At 43.3% G+C, this 21,939-nt stretch overlaps 1 protein-coding gene across 1 annotated transcript in view; it reads left to right on the top strand.

Annotated features, from left to right (window-relative positions):
• The window catches only part of LOC141726811 (uncharacterized), a 190,106-nt gene that overhangs the window by 25,985 nt on the left and 142,182 nt on the right, over positions 1-21,939 (top strand). The window contains exon 4 of the mRNA XM_074531880.1: positions 5,341-5,416. Within this exon, the coding sequence (XP_074387981.1) occupies positions 5,341-5,384 (44 nt within the window). The 3' untranslated portion in view covers positions 5,385-5,416. The remainder of the gene's footprint in view (positions 1-5,340; positions 5,417-21,939) is intronic.

Below are 21,939 nucleotides of genomic sequence, written 5' to 3'. Positions count from 1 at the left end.
GAGGCAAAAGAAGGCATCTTTCAGATCTAAAATGGTAAACCAGGTTAGTTCAGGTACCAAACATGTTAGTAAGGTGTATGGGTTTGCTACCACTGGGTGCAGATTAGGCTTTTACTGCCTGACCCTAGCTGGTTTTTTTCCTTAACTTGCACAGGAGGTCTTCTCTGCCCTCTCTGGTATGTTAGAGGCCCATACCCCAGGAAACACCGGATCCATTATTTTCTTGCTAATTTTATTCTTATTTTCAATTTCAGTTTCACTAATTGTTAAAATTAAGGCTAGTACGTCTACATATTGTTGATCCTTTACTAAAATAATCTCTTTATCTTTAAATGTGATCTTGGCTTCCAGCTGCTCTAATAAGTCTCTACTCAACAGGGCCTTTGCAGAGTTGGGCATATATAAAGCCTATGAATATTTTGTTGATTTGCAAAATATACTTTTTCAGATTCGCCAGTTGCCCCCTTACCATAACATAATCAGCTGTTATAGGCATCAAGGCTTTATTTAACACTGAGTATGTTGCCCCCGTGTCTACTAAAAACTCTATTTTCTTAGTTCCTATCTTTCTACTCCATCCCAACTCTTTGCTTTAATTCAAAGTCTTGGGGTATAAAATAGGCTGAGCACACTCAACTTTAATTATTTTTGCTGGGTTTCTTAAATTACTTGAAACTCTCTTTTCTAATAATTTAAACACCCTGTTTCTTCTTTGCTTCTCGTGACTGGCTGTTACTAAGATCCTTATAGCTCTCTAAGTAGCCTTTGTTTTCTTAGAATAACACAAATGACAAAGTGCCTGTCTTGGTCTCTTCCACTTAAACCTTGCTTTATGAAATCTTAGTCTTTTCTAGTTTTCTTCCCACATAATCTAATTAAAGCATTGTTTCCACTGACACTCACTTTGCAACCTTGCAAAGGTTGTGCCTGTTACAGTAAAAACTGATATGCTCACAAACATAGACTCTTCTTCTCACCCCTTCCCTGTATCTCAAATTCACGAGTCAGGGCTTGAATTGCTGTGGGAGGGTAATTCCTGGAATTCCTTTAATTCGTTTTACCACAGTTAAACATAAATCACTATACTGTAGTTCTTCTGTGTAAAATGCTACACTTGTTGCAAACAAAATCCTAAAATCTCCACAAACACAACCATACAATCCCAAGAATCAAATTACCACAATGTGGGGGAAGAATCACACAAACTCCCTGGGAAAGGGGATATCTCTCAAAGTTCCCACTTTCCTCAACACAACACAGCATACAATGCTTCAGCATTTACCCACATCAGCTTTCTCTGGTCCTCACACACTCTGGACACAATCAAAATAACAGTACACAGTAAAATTCTAGGAGTCAAGTCCAAACTACTGGGGCAGAGGAGTTTGTCTAGCCACAGTTAAAATGTGCAAAATCTTCACAAATCACCACCTTAAGCACAATAAATGTCCTCACCCACATTTCTCCACTTGTTCCACTTCTCCCTGCCCCCACAGCCCGCCCTAGCCAGCGCCTCAGGCCTCACTTGGCTGCTTAAGATGCAGGTAGAACTTCTCCCCCGCACACCGTGTGTTATGAACAAAAATTCAGTTAATATTTTTTTTGTGAGAAAGAGCTACAGGGAGGCAGCCAGATCTCTGTCCCTGCCAGGGTTCTGCGTGCTTTGTTATTGTAATCACGGGTCATTGTAGCTTATTGCCCCTTTTGTATTAGTAAAGGCCCTGGCTGGGGTGGGGTGATGGCCCTTCCCCGAGGCTAAGGTGTTCTCTTCCCAGCATAGTGAAGACACCTGAGAGGGTGGGGGGGGTTATGCAAAGTGACTCCAAGACCAGCATGCTTTTTGGGACCGCGACTCCAGAGGCACAGAGAAAACCCCAAAAACAACGAGCCAAATAAGAGTTGAGAGATTAAAGTGATGTCTGGACGTGAGGAGCCGAGTGTTGAGCCTGCAGAGATGCTGAACACCTTCGGAGCCCCTCTCGCCCTGAGCAGAGAGTCGTCCCGACGCCGGGACCGGGCAGGACAGAGCCAGGGAAAGTAAGATCTGATGGGGACACCACGCCCTAAAGGCTCCCACGAGGACCGGATCCCCCAGCTCTGCCCCTAGTGGACAGAGCTGCGCATATCCTCCTCCTCTGAGTCGCCCTGGGAGACACGATGGGGACTGCAGCCCTGCCGAGCCGCCCAATCCTGAGCTGATCACTTTTAATAAAGGCATTAAAAAGGAGAAGAAGTCTCCTGGCCCTGTTTATTTCACGGTGGGTACGCTCACTCGCTCGATCTGTTTTATACACCACGCACTCACATAATTACAAACACATGTCCAGACACCACAAGCACACAAAGTTTGGTTTTACTCGACTCACCCCCAGAGTCGCTAGCGGCCACTCTATCAGACAATGAACCCATTCCCCAAATCGCTCTATCAACCGGGAACGTCTGCTGCTGACTGTGCTCTTGGTCGATGGCTGCCTGCAAGCGCAGGGATGAGGCTATGCACTCAGACATCTCTGAGTGACTTATTAGCAGTCCTATCTCTTTCTCCCCCCGGGCCCTCCTTTGATATACATACCATTTGTACGCACACCAGCAGGTCGTTGTCTGTCCTCACAGGAGGCAAACCCAGATGGAGAGGAGCTCTTCCAGGGAAAATCCCGGGGCGCACCTCGGAGGTCCGTCCTCCCCTCTGCCCCTGTGAGGACAGAGATGGTCTCCAGGCTGGCCTTGCCAAAATCATTTGAGGAAGGAAAAAAAATTCCACAACTTTGTAAAAGTTGTGAAAGTGGTATGTTTTTTACAGTGCTGGATGCATGTGGGGATTATTCTCCGTAAAGGACATGCCTCCCCCCCCCCCCGAGAATTCACGATCCTTTTTTTATCTCTCTTACTGGTACATATGCATAGAATTTTACATTAAGTTCATACACGTTCATTTTACTGGTTTCCCGTTACACTTGCCGCTAGGTTTTTTATCAGAAAGTACAGAAAGAATTCCTGGGTCATCTTGCCCTGTCTTCTGCAGCTTCAGCTTTTGTTTTCGTCTGTTTCAAAGTTCAAGGGGTCCTTCTTATCTCTCTTTAGATGAGGCAATTTTTAAAACAGCATATTTCACCTAAATACGAAATGGATTTCCACCCTGGTAAATTTCTACTCTGTTTAATTGGCACTTGCCAGATGATCCTGCCAGTGACACCTGCTATGTATAGGGAAGATGTAACAGGGTCTGCTTTTTGGTTTGCTTCTGGTTCCTGGTGTACTGTGAATACCCAGGATGAAAACAGGTAGAGAAGGCAGTGTGAAGGTGAAATATTTAATTACTCCTAAATATTATTGCTGTAAAAATTAAATAAGAATTAGTTTATATGCAGAAAAGTTAAACAGATGCTGCCAGCACAAGCAATGCATGTCCCAAAATGCAGGTCATATAAGTAACCTCTGTTAGAATAGACAAAGCACTGACGAAATTGGTTTTATTTTTTAACTTTTAAAGTTGTTTGTATTGCTCAACCAAGAATCTACACCTGCTAGCTAGGCATTTTCCCTCTTGCTTGAGTGGATATTTTTAACAGGCTAACTGTGCAATGAACAAATTAATAGAACAAAAAAGAGAAAGATGCTGTTCAGTATGTTTTCTGCATTGTAAGTACCGAAGGGACCATTTTATTCCTTAGTCTGATCACTTGCCCAAGGTTGGCCATGTAGTTGCATCCAGTTGATTGACATTGTCACATTTGCTTGGCTGAAGCATTTTCCTTCAGAGAGACATCTGATTTTATTGGAAGATTCTGAGTTTGGTGGTATGATGAATAATCAAAGCAGAATGGTTAAGGAATACCGGGGAACTGTACCTCATTTCTGACCTGAATTATTCTGCCTTTAATTTCCAGCATTAGGTCTTGCTCTGCTTTTGCTCTTCCATTTCAAATAACCTTTTGTAGCTGATATTTTCTCTTCATTCAAGATATTTCCCAAGCCCATGTATTACTTTAGTTTTTTTCTGTATTCTCTCTAACACCTCTTTGAAACATGACTGCCAGTGCTGCCTGCAGTCCTGTAGTTCAGCCTCAGATGTGCATGATGTCTCTAGAGGAAAGATACCTTCATCCCCCTAATCCCTATATCCTCATCCCCTGCCTTTATGCCACAGTCTGGCATCAGACATTCAACCTGCGACAGTCTCCAACATTTTCAGATAACCTTTTCCTACAATATGGTTGCACATTCTGTACCTGCAACTGATATTACTTGTCCACAGATGTTTTACTTGATTTTTCTCATATATATATATATATATATATATATATAATGGTTTGGGTTGGAAGGGACCTTCAAGACCATCTTGTTCCAACCGCCCTGTTATGGGCAGGGACACCCTCCACTAGATCAGGTTGCAGTTAGGATGCTAATTAAATTAATTGTTTCCCTTCAGCTTGATGCCTTTTGGGCCTAGTACTTCAGCACATGCCATTTTTCTGGATTTTTCCCCCCATTTGCTGTAATTCCACTAAAATATGCTGTGCTCTGACTTCCAGGCACTGATTACCTGGGTCTGTTGCTATCAAAGTTTCTGTTTAATATATGTTATTTAACAAGATCTTGTCATTGATCAAAAATGCATTATCATTCTTGCATAATAAAAAAAGATCATCTCAATTGTTTATAAATGCGGAAGGATGATATTTTATTGACCATTTTTTCTTCTTCAGTATCATTACAAACTCTCTGCATCCAGTTAGTAATTATCTTTGAATTGTCTTAGTTACTTTCTTGATACAAGAAAGTCCTTTAGCTGCCAGGCTTCTCACCCCAATTTTTTGACTTAGAAATTGTATGTTTGTATTTATACTGATTGCTGTTTGCTGTCTGAGATGTATGCTTGTGCTTGTTTACCAACACCTTTTTCAGCCATGGAACTCAATCAGCAAATGAGAAGTGCTTCAAACATTTTTTTTGTGTCTTTTTTTTTTTTTTTTTTTTTTTTGGTCTGCGTGGGCTGTGCTTTCGGTTTTCCTTCAACTGGGAATTGAATCACCCAACGCTAATGCTCAGGATTGCCTTTGGCTTTGGTTTTCTCACTCCTGCTATTACCAAAAGCATTTGAATGCTGTAGCAGATGGTGCAGGTGCAGGACTGAGAAAAGCATTTAATTTTGTATTAACAGCTTTGTGCCTTCGTGGGAGTGTTTTGAAGGCACAGCATACTCACTTCCGAGACTGTCTTTGTTTTCATGAGAGCCCTTCGGAGTAAGAAGTAATCTTCCCCATGTGCTATAATAATACAAAATTAACTTTGGCTCCAGGGAGGTTTAATGTGGTTTTGTTTGTTTTCTTCTTGCCACAGGCTTGGAAAAGGGAAATTCGAGGATGGTGATAGCATCAACTTAAACGACATAGAGAAAGTCCTTCCAGTGTGGCAGGTAGGTGATGAGGGTATCTCCTGCCCATGCTATGGTGGAGACCAGTAGCTCCTTCCCTATCCTTACAAAACTCTCCACAGAAGCGGGAAAACTGCTGGATTGGATGTGCTGAGCTATGGTCCTTTGGGGTTTATGATGGAGAATTATGCCTGTGGTTTTGGCAAGCCTTGCAATGACCCTTAATGCTGGGTGAGGGCAGTTATCATGTAGATTTCATTGGGAGGTGAAATGTTGAGGACAGTTGTTCTGGTTTAGGGCAAATTTGGGAGAAAACTTCCAAAAGCAGCCCCCCAGAAAGCCAACCCATGCATTCCCTCCCCCCACCTGGTTCGGGAAAAAATTTCCTCATAAAGAAGTGGAAAGAACCTGTTTATTTAACAGGCCAAGCACTCCCCAGGACACAAAATGAACAATACCGGATGACAAAACACATTCACTGCTCTGAAAAGATGACAAATTCAGGAAGTTTCTCCAGTGGGTGGTTGCTCTGTTATCAGTCCCTCCGGTGCTGGGAAAGGCTGCAGAGTAGGCCTCAGCAGGCTATGAAGTGCAAGCTCTCGGTGTTTCCCTGGATCCTGGTCTGGAGCTGGTTCGAATGGTTCCAAGAAAAGAGAAAGTAAAACAGTCCCAGGAAAGCTCGGACTGCCTCAGCTAGCTAAACTAACTAACCAACTAAAAAGCAAAAGGAGCACGGTGTTCTGCCCCGTCCGCGCCCAGACAACAACAGTGTTCCGGCAGACTGTGGAGGAGCAAGTCTAGTTCTTGATAACAAAACTCCATGTTTCTTCTTCTCCCCGCCTTTACTCTCAGCCAGTCTTGAAGGCACAGAATATAATGTCCAGCATAAACAGAACACACAATTGGGGATACAAGCATCATAACATCACCCTAGGACAACAGTATATATATACACATACATATATATAGGTATATGTACACAAAGCTCATATATTTTAGGAAAGGCGATTCTGAAAAGCATCAACCCTGCTGACAGCTTCAAAAAAAATTGCTGCCAGGAAGCCAGCAGTGATGGTGTGCTCACCCAGCTGTTTCCCCTTTGCGGTGTATATATGTTTAAATGCAGTGGTCATCCACTTGCTTGTTTTCTCCAGCCTGTTCCTTCTCCAGATCTCTCTATTCAGCCCAGTTTTAGTAGTTCTGGTTAAATGACCTTTAATGTTTGGATGTTGGGAAATAGCAGGATGAGACCCTCAGTTATAAAGTCTAATTGAATAAGTCAATTTGTCAGCATCATATAATTTTTCACTTTCCAGAGCCCAAGTCCTCAATGAATCTGAGTGTCCTGGGCTGGGCAAGTTTCTGAGGATGCTCAGTATGTTTTTGCTGAAGTCTCCTCTGCCTTCAGAGGGAAGGGTGGAGACATCTCATGTGCTTTGGTAGTGTTACCCTTTTCAGTGATGAGCAAAAAGCTCATTGGGCTTTTTGCTCATGCATCATGTGAGGAAAAGCTTTGCTCATCCTGAAAAACATGGGATGATCTGCCTTATTGTTTCTTTTGGGTGAGCTAGCTGGCACTAAATACACAAATCAGTGGAAGGAATGGAGAAGTGATGCTAACTTTGCCAGGAAGACTGCAGCTACTTCCTGCTCAGTCTCTTCCATGCTTGATATGTCTGGACTTTAGGTCACAGGAAGAAAACATCAGGTTCAGCTTCTACAGACCCCAGAAATTCTGCAAAATAAGGTGATTTTCCCCAAGGAATAATTGGAAATGAGAAATCAAACCATCTTTGGTGCAAGGAACTAATTTTCTTCTCTAGGGTTTAACTTTCAGTCAACAACTATTAAATAAACCAGATCCCCCTGGTCTATTTTTCATCTGATCATGTCTTAACACAAAGTTGTCATCCTGTCCTAACACCAGGTTGAGTCCATTGACTCCAGTGAATTAATTCCAACATATACCTTGATATCTAGATTAATTGCTAGTGTGGCATCTCTAAGATGGAAAACCTAGCAGAAATGCTGGATTTAGTGTTTTGTTTGTGCCTCTGGGCAGATTTATGCAATGCTGTATTATTTTGGAGACATGCTTACCTAGGCATATATAGTCATATGTGCATGTGGGAACTGGGAGCTGGGTAGTTCTGTGTAAAGATTTATCTTGTTTGGCATTGACAAGTGAAATACTTGCAGACAGCTGGTTTAATCCTGACATATCATTAACTGGATTTGAATGTAATTGTGCAATGACAACAGTGATTTTGTTGGCCTTTATCCCTTGCTTCAAATGGGTCTGTGGAGCAGTGTGTGGGAGCATAAAGGAAAATATTTGAGTGAGCCTATGGAAGAAAAATCCACCTTCTATGGGGCTATCCCACACTGTGGTTATCTTTGTGTCATATCCTGAAGAAGAGGTTTTTCAGGTTGGAGATATATAAACTTCTGTTCTCTGTTTAAGAACTCAGGGGTTGATTACAGCATCTGTACATGGATGGAGGGGCCAATCTGAGCATCCTCCAATGCCACTGGGGTGGTCCGAGCACCCTCCAAGCACCACTGTGGTGGTCCTAGCATCCTCCAGTGTGACTGGGCCAATCCAAGTATCCTTCAAGATGACTCAGATGAAAATGTTTTGCTGCTGAATGTGCTTCAGCAGCTATAGCAGGGTTAAGAATATAATGTTTGAGAGATATAGTGTCTTACTTGCAGGCTGCTTTGGAAATTTGTGTTCCTTTAATGATAAGGTATAATAGGACATGAATCTAGAACTAATTTGTAGTGTACATCCAGATCTGTATGTGTATCTCTACAGAGAGATACAGTGACACCTCTAACATTTTAAGCAGAATATTCTGGATATCTGGGTGTTAATATATATACATGAGTTTTGCTGCTGAAACCCATCAATATTATTTTAACAAAATATTTCAAGGAAAGCCTATAACTATTTGGCAATTAAAAGGTGAAAAATAAACAAAGCCCAAAACAACTACCCCTAAAATCCTCTTCTTTTGTTTGGAAATTTGAGAATGGGTTCATCTGCTCCTCAGAGATGCTCTTGCACCATGGCACACTGCCATCTTGTGGACATTCACAGGCAGGCAAATCTGTCTCTGCTTTGGCAGTGGGCGAATTCCTTCACCATAACTAGTATTTTGAAGCTTTCTCCTGCCCCATCTTTTCAAAGCTCATCTGAGGTGCTTGTTCTTACTGTTAAATAGGCTTTGTTTTGAAAACTTCATGGCTAGGAGCTCATGAGGTCATTGCTTTGTCTCAGCTTGTTAGCTGTAACCTTTTCATCTCTCCTTACTCATAAGTCTGTAGCTGGATTTGGGCAGTAATTCACCTAAGTCCTGACAAAAAACAACTTTGGAAGAAAATAATCTTTTGAAGATAAATGTTCCCCATACATAAGATCTTTTTATTGCACCCTAGGGAGGATCAGTTATCTGCTGCATTTGAGACATGCAGCTCAGATGCAGAATGGGTCTTCATCACCTTCTCCATTTTCATCTCAGCTGGTTTGTTGGAGAAGACCACTTAACAATCTTGGCATCATGAAGACATCACAGTGAGGGCTGAGTCAGTGCATTTTTCTTTTGCTCCCTTTGGCAAATGCTTGGAAAGACTTTCATTCTTGGATGTGTCACAGCCAAATGTCCTGGTCCTAGATAGAGTCTTCAGACTGTGAGTCCTTGGCAAAGTCTACACTTATCAGAGAAAACAACCCAGGGGGCAATCTCCTACAAAATATTCTTTTGCCTCCCTGTGAAGCTACTGTAGCTCACAAAGGATAAAGGAGGCTGCATGTCATGGGGACATGCTGTAAATGCTGCTAGAAAATGAGCAGAGAGTCAGAGAGTTTTGGGACATGTCTCAAGTGGTTTGTAGACTGGCATCTTGCATTTTTTGGCTTTCAGTTTGTTTGACTCACCTCCAGGGTGGGCTTGCCCTCCTCTGAACAGTGCGGTTGTGCCTTTGTTGGCCAGCTGCTCCGTGTCTTGTGTTACATGACGTTTTTCAAATGCTGGGCTTTACTGGTGCTATGGTGTGGTGGTTTTGCATGGGAGGTAAAGCTTCCGACACACTTCTGTGAAAATCACATTAAAGACAAAAGAAACCCAGGAACTTTCTTTTCCAGTTGGCAAAGAGGTAATGGGCTGGGTGGCCCCTGCTGCAGGGCTGGGCCCCTTTCCCCGGGGTACCCGCCAGCTCCTCACCAGCTCCCCATCGGCTGCAGGGCAGGGGAGGGAAGGCTGCACAGCTGAGGCCAGGCCAGGCCATGGCTGTGATTTCTAACATCTTACTGCTACTCAGCCCTGCCCTACCGCCAGCCTGGGTTGAGCCGAGTCTACTGGGCCCTAAGAACAGCCCCAGACAGAGATGGTTTGGCCAGGATTCTACTACCACTGAGGTTCGCCTGCAACTACCAAGCAGGGGAGAGGAGAAACAATGCCACCAACAACCCCCCTCCCCCCCTCCCCGCCCTTCCCCCCTTTCCTGCAGCAGCTCTGGCCGCAAGCTAGTGAGCTCAGCCAGGGTCAGATGACCACCAGCAGGCTCTGGGCAAGTTATTAACTTTTTCAGTGCTTCAATCCTCCCTCGAGTGAGAGAAGGGAACAAAATGTAGCCAGTGTAGAGGAACAACATGAAAGACATCGAGGTCAGTAAAGAAGTCAAGTCCCAGATGGGAGGGATAAGGAGATGCCTTTATCTTGGGGCTGAAATCCTCTTGTAAAGCTGTGGAGAAAGATGTAATTGATACATCAGACTCTTTCCCTGTAACACATGAAAGCATGGGGAGATGAAGAGTTCAAACTGATGTCAAGCAAAGGCCTCCATACCAAAGAAAGCAGATGTTAAAGTAGCTGTGATCCTATGATAAGTTAGAACAGAGAAGGAGAGAAGAGTGATAAAGATCCTGTGCCCCCAGAAAGATTATTTCAGAGACAGATAAAGAGAATCTTTGCCTTTGAACAGCTCATCTTTAAAACAATACCCCATAAGTTAACATGGCCCATAAACACAGATGTAGGAAAAGCTTGTGGAAAATGGGAGAGATTTCACAATGGCAGATTTCCCCATGAGGTTGCTGTTCGTGGAGAGAACTGTTTTCTTGTGGAGGAGTCTTCATAACATTAACAAGAGGGACTTCTCTTCCTAAGTGAACTGAAGAAAGAGTATTTTAGAGGTGGTAAACTGATTGAAATTTTCGTTTTTTTTTCTTTACATTATCAGTGGGAAAGAAAAGGTTGTAGGGGGAGGAGAAGTTTTCTGAAGGTTTTGTTCTGATTCTTATTACTCTTTCTTTTAGTTACAGTTAATAAATTTTTCTTTATACCCTTTTAAAGTTTTGAGTCTGCTTTGCCTTTCTCCTAATCCTACCTCACAGAAAATGAGTAAGTACCTTCTAGTGAGTGCAGTGGTGATTAGCCAACACTAAACCCACTATACTCATTGGTGCATTGGCCGAGAAATCTTAAATTAGTGAACCAAAGCCACAACATATGGGATAAACTTGGAAGGCAGCACTGATATAATTTGGTTTGGCATCTTAATTGCCTTGCAGTTCATGTCCTTCTGTTTCCTTACTGATTTTTGACCCTTTTTGTCATATACTTGGAGTTATAAACTGCTTGTTTGTCTTCAGACTACACTTGTCATCCAGCTTCCTTGTTGGATGAAAAACAAGAGAGCAGCTCCTCAGGAGAAAGACAGACTCTAATTGTTCATGTTCCTTTTAGAACCACTGTATTCTTGACTTTGTCCAAATAGGCTTAGAAGTGCTGGGATTCCTGACCGTGCTGGGATCTCACCTGAGTTTAGGCACTTACCAGGCATTGGAACACCTCCTCATTGACAAGTATTTTCAAGTCAGACATTACAGTTTGACGTGGAGATCATGTGAGTAAAGGCAGGACATCTGTGTGGGCTGGTCACTCAAATTTCTTGTCCTAGGAGAGGCATGGATGCATTGGGACATTATTTGTTGCATCTCAGTGTAGAGATCTAGAGAAGTATGAAAAACATAGTTCACTTTCCTGGTAAAATTTAAAAGCTTAATAAAGAACAATAGGAGATAAAGACAGTAAAGCAAAGATTACGGCTGGGTGTGTCTTGGCACTCAGCCAAGTGTGCACTGTTACCTTCGGGGATAGCCCTTAAATACTTTTTCCATTACACCAACCCATTGCATATTCATAGGCCCTTATGCATATTAATATTTTAATAAACTAGTTTGCATATTCCAGAAACTATTTTGCATGGCCCCTTCTTGGGTCCACCTTTTTAGAGTATGCTTGTTTCTTGGCTGTGGTTTTGGCTCCTTCTCTATCACTTCCAGTTTGGGCCTTGGTCCATACTTTCTTCAGATGGCAGATGCTGATAGTTGGCATATCAATAGCAGGGTCCTCATTACATGTTCACTGAATGTTATCCTGACCAAACAGACAGTTCACTCATAACTATATCAGCTACCACTACTACTATGTCTAATTTTTTTGTTAATAGAATAAATAAAAGCAAAGTTATTTTAACATTATACATATAGCATTCATCTTAATATTTGCAAAAAGCCAACAATATAATGTGTATTTATAACAGAAAGTTGAATGATTCCTATCTGGGTATACCCATGTCCTTTCCCTGTCTGCTCTGCAGGAGCCCGGTGGGACCCACTCACACATGGACTTGGTCAGACATGGTAGGTTCTTTAAGAGTGATGAAGTCAATCCAGGTGTCCAGGGGAAGAAGGGTGGATCATGGGCAAGCATCACCTCTGCTGTCACTCTGAATGAGGGCGGGGGGAGGGGAGGAAATCAGTGTCCAGCACTGGTGTGAGGGCTTGCTTCTGGACCCTACAGATCACTGATCCTTCCAGGGGGACATGTCTCTTTGGAGCTCAGGGATGGCTCTTTGATGGGGTGGTGTTATTTACTATCACCATACAGAATCCTCATCCTCTCTTGCCCACTCTTTCTGCACTTTAGGGTTGGGCAGTTGTCATTTTAACCAGTTTTGTCTGCAGCTCAGATCCTTCCTCTTTCAGTCTTGCCCATAACAACATGGCCCTCTCTCAGTAGTCTGTTCTGCACCCATTAAGCTGGGATGGGCTCATCCCTATGTCTTGCATTCCCTCTGTCCAGGTTTAGGAATGGTATTCTCCAATTTAGTACTCCCACTAAAAAGAAAATCATGAGTCATTCCCCTCCTCCCTCCAGTGAGAGACACAAAAAGCAGAGATCATGGGTTAAGATAAGAAGAATCAATTGGAAACAGCAATGAGATAAGAAAAACAGTAACAGCAGCAATATTAATAACAAAAGTGTACAAAAGCAAGAGTGATTTACATGCAAAATGCTCACCATAGACCCCAGGTGATAATGAACACTGGCAGACCGGTTTCCCCCTCTAGCAATGCTTTTCTTGATCCCAAGCCATGCTCCTCTTCACAAGGGAGAGTTCCTTACTTCACCCCTGGTAATAACATGAAATTGTATAGACTAACAACCTAGACACACTCACATGGCTCTAGGGTCTGCCCCCTCACAGCTAGTGTGAAAAAATTAACTGCCCTGGCCAAAACTGGGACACTACCCACCCCTTTTTTCTTTACCATCTACATCAAGCCCAGATCCTGCTCCTGTATAGATAGATATTTATATATTTATACACACACAAGCACGGGTGTCATTTCCATAATCAACAGCCATCCCTCCAAGATGTCTATCTGTCCTAGATGTCTTCCAGGGCAGGGGGGCTGGTGTGCTGTCAGATGGTTGCAAGCTGCATCAGGAGCTCACAACTGCTGTATCTGGAGCAGTCCATTTTCATCGTCCATGGTAGTTATGGCACACAGTTGCAGTGCCATTCAGCAACCAATATTATACAATTCAACATTACAGACTGTTCTCACCAAAAAATCAAATCCCCCTGAGGTACACATGGCGTTTCCCTGTCCCTCTGCATTACTCACCAAGTGCACCCAGGTCCTTGAGCAAAAGCAGTCCCATGGATGGGTTTGCCTTTGCTTGAAGCAGGACTAATCCAAACTGTCTTCCCTAACACATTCCTTATATGCACCATGGGGACTTTATTCCCTTCTAAGGTACATTCAGGTTTTGATCGGGCAGGGTCAGTTTGATTGGTAGAGCCTTGGGTGTTAACTAAGCCCATGGCCTTGGCTAAATGTAGATTCCAATATTTGAAGTTCCTACCTCCCATTGCCTCTGCTGTGGTTTTTAGCAGTCCATTGTACCATTCAATTTTCCCAGAGGCTAGTGCATGATAGGGAATATAAGACTATTTCTGAAATGAGTCCCATTGTCCAACTCAGTTCTTTCTGGGGTCCCATGTTTCCACAGAAATTGTTTTTCAGGGCCCAAGATGGTGTTCCAGGAAGTGGTGTGAGGCACAGGGTACATCTCCATCCACCCAGTGGTTGTTTCCACCATTGTAAGCATGTAACACTTGCCTTGGCAGGTTTGCGGGTGTGTGATGTAATCAATCTGCCAGGCCTCCCCATATTTATATTTTAATCATCGTCCCCCATACCACAGAGGCTTTGCCAGCTCGGCCTGCTTGATTGCAGGGCATGTTTCAGTTATGGATAACCTGGGAGATAGTGTCCATAGTTAAGTCCGCCCCTTGATCACAATCCCATCTGTATGTTGCATCTCTTCCCTGATGACCTGAGGCATCATGGACCCACCAAGCAAGAAATAATTCATTCTTATCTTTCCAGTCCAGATCTACCTGAGTCATTTTCATCTTGGCACTCCGATCTACCTGTCCATTGTTGTGATGTTCTTTGGTAGCTTGACTGTTGGGTACATGTGCATCTACATGATGTACTTTTATAGCCAACTTTTCTACCCAGGCAGCTATGTCTTGCCACAATTCAGCAGCTCAGATGGGTTTCTCTCTGTGTTGCCAATTGGCCTTTTTCCATCAGTCCAGCCACCACCACAGAGCGTTTGCTACCATCCACAAGTCAGTGTACAGATAGGCAGCTGGCTGTTTCTCTTGTTCAGTGTTATCTAAAGTCAGCTGGACAGCTTTCAGCTCTGCAAGATGACTCGATCCACCTTGTCTCTCCATAGCTTCTGCAACTCACCTCGTAGGACACCATACAGCAGATTTCCATTCTATGTATACCTATGATACAGCAGGAACTGTCAGTGAAGAAAGCGTATCACTTTTCATTTTCTGGTAGCTGATTACATGGTGGGGCCTCCTCAGCATGCCACCTGTTCCTCCTCCTCTTCTGATTATAGTCTGAGATTCTCAACTTCAGGCCAGTTTGTGATGACTTCCAAGATGCCCGGGCAATTGAGATTTCCTATTTGAGCTCACTGTGTGATCAGAGCTATCCACTTACTCTATGTAGCATCAGTGGCATAATGTATGGACGGGGCTTTCCATTTGAACATCCAGCCCAGCACCAGCAGTCAGGGTGCCAGGAGTAGCTGTACTTCAGTGCCAATCACTTGTGAAGCACCTCGAACCCCTTAATAAACCGCCAGCATTTCCTTTTCAGTTGGGGTTTAACAGGCCTCAGATCCTTTGTATCCCCAACTTCAGAACCCCAGGGGTGGTCCTCAAGTCTCCCCAGGTACTTTTTTCCAGAGACTTCAGAAAGAACCATTCTCCCCAGCTGTGGTGTAGAGCATATTTTTTACATCTTGTCCTGTCCTGACTGGCCCAAGGACTACTACATGAACATTCTCCTGTTTAATCCATTCAAAAGCTTGTTGTTTTTTGGGACTTGAAAATTGTTGTTCTTCCATATCACATAATAGACATATCTTACAATCTGAGTGTAATCTGGAATATGCATCCTCCAGAAACCTACAGTGCCTAGGAAACCCTGTGTTTTCTTCTTGCTGACCAGTGGGGACATAGCTGCTGTTTTGTTGACCACGTCCATTGGAATCTGGTGATGTCTTGCCATTGCTTTCAGGAGGATCTGGATTATCTTCTATGCTTTCTCCAAAACTTCCTCTGCTGTGTTGCCCCACCCCACCCTTTTCCACTGCAGTCTGCATCAGTTAATGGCAAATCATAGGACTGTGTTTCTACCCCTGGGGCAGTTGGTTCCAGGTGTACTGGATGCCCCTCCAAGTGAAAGCAAACTGTGGCCTGCAGGCTGCTGCTAAAGGAATGGAGAAAAGCACATTAGCAATGTTGATGATGGCACCACTTTGCTGCCTTGAACTCCAGTTCGTACTGAAGTTCCAGCATGTCTGGCACGGCATCACTCAGTGGTGGTCTGACTTCGTTCAGACAGCAATAGTCCACTGTCAGCCCCTGTGGGTGAGGGTCTGTAGTGACACAGAGTCCCCAGGCAGGTGCAAAAGAGAGATGCTTTATTGCAAAAACCAGGCCTTTTTAAGCAGTTAGCCCATTATCAGTTACATAGTTTTAAAGCATAACAAACATAATTCAGCCAACCACCATACACCATGATGTGAACATACGATAGTTATATAACTTGTTTTTATACCCCTAATTCAGCTGAGTCTCTTTCCCACACAGTCCTTTTCTACTTAGCCGAAGTAACAGGCCTGAGCCATGATTTTACAAGGCCTTCCTTTTGCAAAGTTTTACTTATCGGTAACAAGTCTCCACTCTCCACTGGACTTATGCACAGGCCATACAGGACTATGAACGGGTAAGGGATTATTGCTGACTACTACCTGGCTCTTCAGTTCACAAATCATTTATATGGACGGTGGTCACAGAGTCCTGGTTGGTGCGGTATTTTTGATGGTGCACTGTTGTGATAGTGATTGGTACCTGTTATTCTTCAACCCTCAGCAGTCCCACAGCAGAAAGGTCCTTTGAGAGACCGGGCAAGGTATTCAACTTATTTCCTCTGTCTCCACAACAGCTATCCCAAAAGCCCAATGATGCCCTTTTGGGTCCTTGAAATACCTTCTCCTGAGGTAATCTATGCCAAGGATGCACAGGGCCTCTGGGCCAGTCACAATGGGGCGTTTTTGACATTCGTTCCCAATCAGGCTCACTTCAGCTTCCAGTACAGTCAGTTATGGGATCCTCCTGCCATCCCAATAATAGAGATGGATTCTGTCCCTACATATCTTGATGGCACCAGGATACATTGTACACCGATATCAACTAAAGCCTTATACTCTTGAGGGTCTGATGTGCTAGGCAATCTGACTCACACAGTCCAATAGATCTGATTGTCCCTTTCCTCCACCTGGCTGGAAGCATGACCCCTCTAGTCCTGGTCATAGCACTTGTTGTTCACTTGTAAATATGACCTGGAGGTCCCTTCAAGAGGATCAAAAGTAACATTAGCCCTTCTGTTCTGTCTGAGGACTTGCCCACAGGAAACTGGAGCAACATTTATCTTTGAAGAATTTCTTATGGTTGCTGTTTTCCCTTCCAAGTCACATCCCTGTGCTGCTAGAGCTGAGGTGGGTTTTCCATCCCATTTCCTCATGTCCTCTCTGTGGTCATGCAGGTAAAACCACAGGTTACCTCAAGGTATGGACCCTCTCTCTTGAGCAGCGATGTGCTTGCTCCCAATAGCAGACGCTGGTCCATACTGGTGAGGCATGGGACATTTCCTCTCTTACTTGCTTGAGTTTTTCCAATCTGTCTGCAGTCTTGGACAGTCTTTCCACAGCCGAGGCGTAGGTTGGTAGGGAGGAAAAAAGATGATCATATTGCCAGAGTCGAGTAGTCACCTGAAGCACTGTCTGTTCTCCTTTCATTGACATCAATGCCAATGAGCTGGTGTACAACGATGGCACGCTCCATGTAAACTTCTGCCTCACGGATTGTGTACACCAGACCTCATCTGAATCTATAGGAGACTGCTTGTTATTTGAATTCCTATATAGTACCTCCAGCACATCTAATTGTCTCAGGTACTAGATACCTTTCTCCATGACATTCCACCTGCTTGGGCACACTACTAGATCATCCTTGAGACAATACCTTTCCCTCACACTTGACAGGTGTCAACTCCAGAGGCTGAGTTTCTGTCCTCTTCCCAATCCCCTTGTCAATGCCTGCATCCCTGGACAGGGATCCCAGTTGCTTGGCTTTGCTACCATCTAGTTTCATATTGTGGGCTGTGCTATCCCAGCATTGGAGCAGTCAGGTCAATAGGGGCTTACCTAGCTGGCATCTAAAATGTTTTAGCATATCTCACAGCTCACCCAGATATAGGGATTGAGTGATTATCACTGGCCCTGCCTTTTCCTCCTGTTCTGAGCATCCTACTTCTTCATCCCTGACTAAGCAAACTGATTTGGTCTTGGATTTCTTCTTCTGTATAGGGGCAACTGGTACCAGCACGGGTTTTTCCTCTGGTTCAGCTGCAGTCTGAGTGGCCACAGTGCCTGTTGCTCTGCTTTTCTCCTCCTCCCCTGAGGGTGCTGACTAGTATCAAGCAGTGTCTGATAAATAGTAGCCAGGGCCCAACACACCGCAATAAGTTGCTTCTCCCTGGTGTTGCCACAGCATTCTCCTTGAAAATATTCTGTCGCTTTATCAGGGTCCTATAGTTGTTCAGGGTGGACTTCCAAACCATTGGAGAAGAGAATGTCCCCAAATACTGGCCTATGTCCTCCCACATTCCATGTCACTCAGGGCTATCCACTCTCAGGGCAGATCTCTGAAGGACCTTCCTAGAAATCTCTTTTGTAACTCTACACAGGGTGTTGACCATACTTAGGAGACCTGGTGGAATTAGCAACAAGAACATGCTTTCCTTAACATCCAAAGGGAATTCAAAATTCTCAAAAGCTGTTGTAACAGGCCTGAAGGAAGAAAAGCTGGGGAAATTCATCCTCCCCTGTTCCCCCCATAGGCTGAGTATGATTATTAATGAATTCCCAGAGGCAGTACCCAAGGCAGGGGCAGGAGAGCAACACTGAATATACATCCCAAATGATCCTCATTGCCATTGATGTTAATCATGTCATAAGCTGATATCACACAGGACATTAACGAAGCAATCCTGATTCCTTTGCCTGCTCTGAAAAAGAGCACCGTGAGGAGCACATAAGGGAATATATACAGGGTTAGACGCCACAACCACATGAATAGACCAAGAAACCTTTTAGCCAGTGGCTCTGTACCTAAAATTGCATCTGTAGTGGTTTAAAACAAGCAGAGAATTAAACCTTGTCTTGGTTTGAAAGACAGGTGTCAGCAGAGGGAGGTGGGAACCTCCCTTGAAATGGAGAATATGACCCCCTTCTCTCCAAATTATTATAACTTTGAAATTAAGGGGCTTTCAAGCAAAGATATGGGAAAAGGAATAACAGTTCTTTACTAGTATGTATATGGATAACAAGGCAAACAAACAACAATGGCAGCAACAACAAACAAAACCAGAATACCAGTAATGGCCTGCTCTCAGGTGCAGGCACTTTCCCCTTTGGAATAGTTATGGTCACAGCTGGCAGGGATGCTGGTGGCTCCCTGGCTGGGCAGGGCAGGTGCGATGATTCTTCTTCAGCTGCAGGGGGCGCTGTGGCACAAGTTTGGCCATCTCTCTCACATGGTAATGGTAGATGTAGCTGGCAGAAGGGATGGAAAAGTGGCTTCTTTACAAACCCCCAGGGACAGACAATCCTGGTGCCCCTCCAGATGGTGAAAAGAGTTGTAGCAGGAACCTCGAAAGCATCAAGCTGAATGGCAGGTGTGAAAAGTGCACATTATATGGCTCTACACAGATATTTATTATATGTATTATGTTGTATTAATTAGTAGTGCTGTATTAACATTTTAATAGTATGGTACATGTAGTTTTATAGTTAAAAGGTAACTTTTGTAGTTAAAATAGGAACTATGTATGTGGGATATTTTTTAAAGAAAGGAATGAGGTACTCACACCAGATAGCAGCCACAGGACACCTAAATCTTTCAGAGAAAGAGAATTTATTGCTCTCTTAGAAGAAGAAACTAACTTCTTCCCGCCTTTCTCAGTCATAAAGACGCCATCAGGATTAAGAGGAAGAAGCTGACACTGATCAGACAGAATCCTTTGTTTGAATGGAATTTATGCATCATGTATGAGATGTATGAATATGTAACAGGCTATTGCTCTTAAGGGTTAATCCTCTGTTAACGGGTGTCCTTTTTCAGGCTTATTTTGCCCAGAAAGAGGTACCCGGACTGTCCATAACTCTTTGGTTTTGTTGTCTCATATTGTCCTAATCCAAATTGTCCAAATTATTATTACTCTAATTATATTACTATTTTTATAACCATTTTATTACTATTAAACTTTTAGAATTTTAAAACAAGTGATTGGTGTTTTTCACAGCTGGGATGAGCAAAATACCGGAGTGGTAGATGAGATGTATCAGAAACTCCACAGCTGTATCTGGAACTGCGGGACATCCCGGCAGGCAGGGTGTGTAGGGCTACAGTGTTGCAAAAGAACAAAGCGGTGACAAAGAAACAGCGGAGTCTGGGCAGCAGCAGCCCAGCTCCCGAACACAGACTGAAGAGGTTCCCTTGGAGGGGAAAAGGGCTCGGGGTCCCAGTGTTTCCCCTGAGGCACCTTAGCAGATGGTGAAAGTTTTTTTTTAGGGAGGTGTAGGGTATTAATAGGGTCCCAGTTCAGTGGCTGCTCTCATGAGCAAAGGCTTACCCATGGCAGTGGAGCGATATGTGGAATAAATAGACTCCAGAACCTGATGTAGTTATGAAGTGGGTATGTAGTCAGCAGCTGGCACAAGCAAGATAGCTCTCATGAAAGCTTGTGCCCTGAGCTCTGTTCTAAGTCACATTGTTATTCACGAAGATGTTCCATACGCATTACATTACACAATCTCTCCATGCATATTCAACCCCTGGCCCTGCCTGTCCTCGCCTCACATGGTAATTAGATCCATGCCCTTCGGAGCATGCATTGTTCACTGTGGGAGTCGCACAGGGGGTCTCTGGTGGTCTCTGAGACTGAAGGCTGTGGTCTTCATCATGGTTGAACTTTTGAACTTTTCTTCTTTGCACGTGTGCTTTGATCCCTTGGTGCTTATCTGAGTACATCTGTCTGTCACAGACATTTTTTCATAAAAATCCTTTCTTTTAGGATTTGTCCTGTTTTGCGGAGAAAAGAAGAAACTTCACAACTTGTAAAAGTTGTAAAGCCTGGTATGCTTTTATTACGACGCGCGCCGGACGCAAGACTCTCCAAAAGGGCATGCGTGCCCTTGGAGACTCTGAGTCTCCTTTTTATCTCCCCTTCTAAATGCATATGCATACAGTTTCAAATTAAGTTCATACATATTCATTTTGCATGACACTTAGCACTAATTCTTCTTTATCGGAGGAATTCTTAGGTCGGGGGCAGATTGACCTCGTGGTTTTTCTGTTTTTCTTTCTCTGTCTCTTCGTTGTCTCTGGAACGCGGCTTCTCCTTCAGCTTTAGCTCCACAGACTCTTCACTTCTCTCAGACACTTCACTTACTCTGTCTCATTCCCCCCTTTCCTAGGAAATAAGTAAATTCTTTTACTTAAGGAAAATTTCTACGACAATAAGTGTCTTTTAGCGCTTTACTATGTACATTCGACAAAGTGGTTAGTACAGCTATTCGTTGTAGCATCTTACAATTCTAAATTAACAATATAATAGACAATCTTAAGCTTATCTCAACTAATATCAGTAAAACTACAATGGGGTGACACAACTTATTAAGGACTCCATTCGCAGTTGGTGACCATCTAAAGATCACATCTCACCAGTGATTATCTATATTTTATTCTTTGTAGGACTCTGGTTATTTCTTTTGTATCATGTTGGATGGTAATTAAGGTTTTCTTTCTACTTTCTCGGATTTCTTTCAAGACTTCTAACAGGTCTTGGTGCTTAATTAATTGTTTTACTAATGTAAGGTTCGCCCCGATAGGGGTAGGTGGTAGTCTGTGATACATTGTGTAATTGGCTGTAATCAGCTGGTGGGATGTTACTGGTACTAAATACGAAAAACCACACTCAATAATCTTAGCAAAATTACAAATACAAATACAGAGATTAGAATGGTTTCTACTAGACAGAATAACATCATTGCTATTAATTTGTACAGCAGCACAAGCAGTTCTCAAACATACACTCTTTTCCAGTATATACGAGTACAGTTTTCTGGTCAGTGACTGGATGAATTTCAAAGTGACAAATACTCTGTTCAGTGTCCAAACACATCCTGGGCATTTAGCAGTATTGCTTTCGCAAATGAATCTCATTTGTTCTCTAGTAATGCAGGATTCTAAGTTCACTATCTGCCACTTTTCATTCATCTTTTCGTGCCTACACTCTGTGTTCTGAAGGATAGAGTGTTGTTTCTTCATGGTTTAATTTTAGGGCAATGATGGGATGGATAACATTAACAGTGGCATTACATATGGTAAGCACAAAGGCAGTGGCCACATTAGAAATAGGATCATAGGTGAAATTTACCATAATCTACCAGGATTAAAACTTCTTTTTAAAATCAATTGGATTATCTTATTCAATTTTCTGAATTTCAGCCGGAAAATTACTTTCACCCTTTTCTTATATGATCAGAGCT

Source organism: Zonotrichia albicollis, chromosome W, assembly GCF_047830755.1.
Source record: "Zonotrichia albicollis isolate bZonAlb1 chromosome W, bZonAlb1.hap1, whole genome shotgun sequence".
Lineage (NCBI taxonomy): Eukaryota > Metazoa > Chordata > Aves > Passeriformes > Passerellidae > Zonotrichia > Zonotrichia albicollis.
This window is presented reverse-complemented; position numbering and strand designations above follow the sequence as displayed.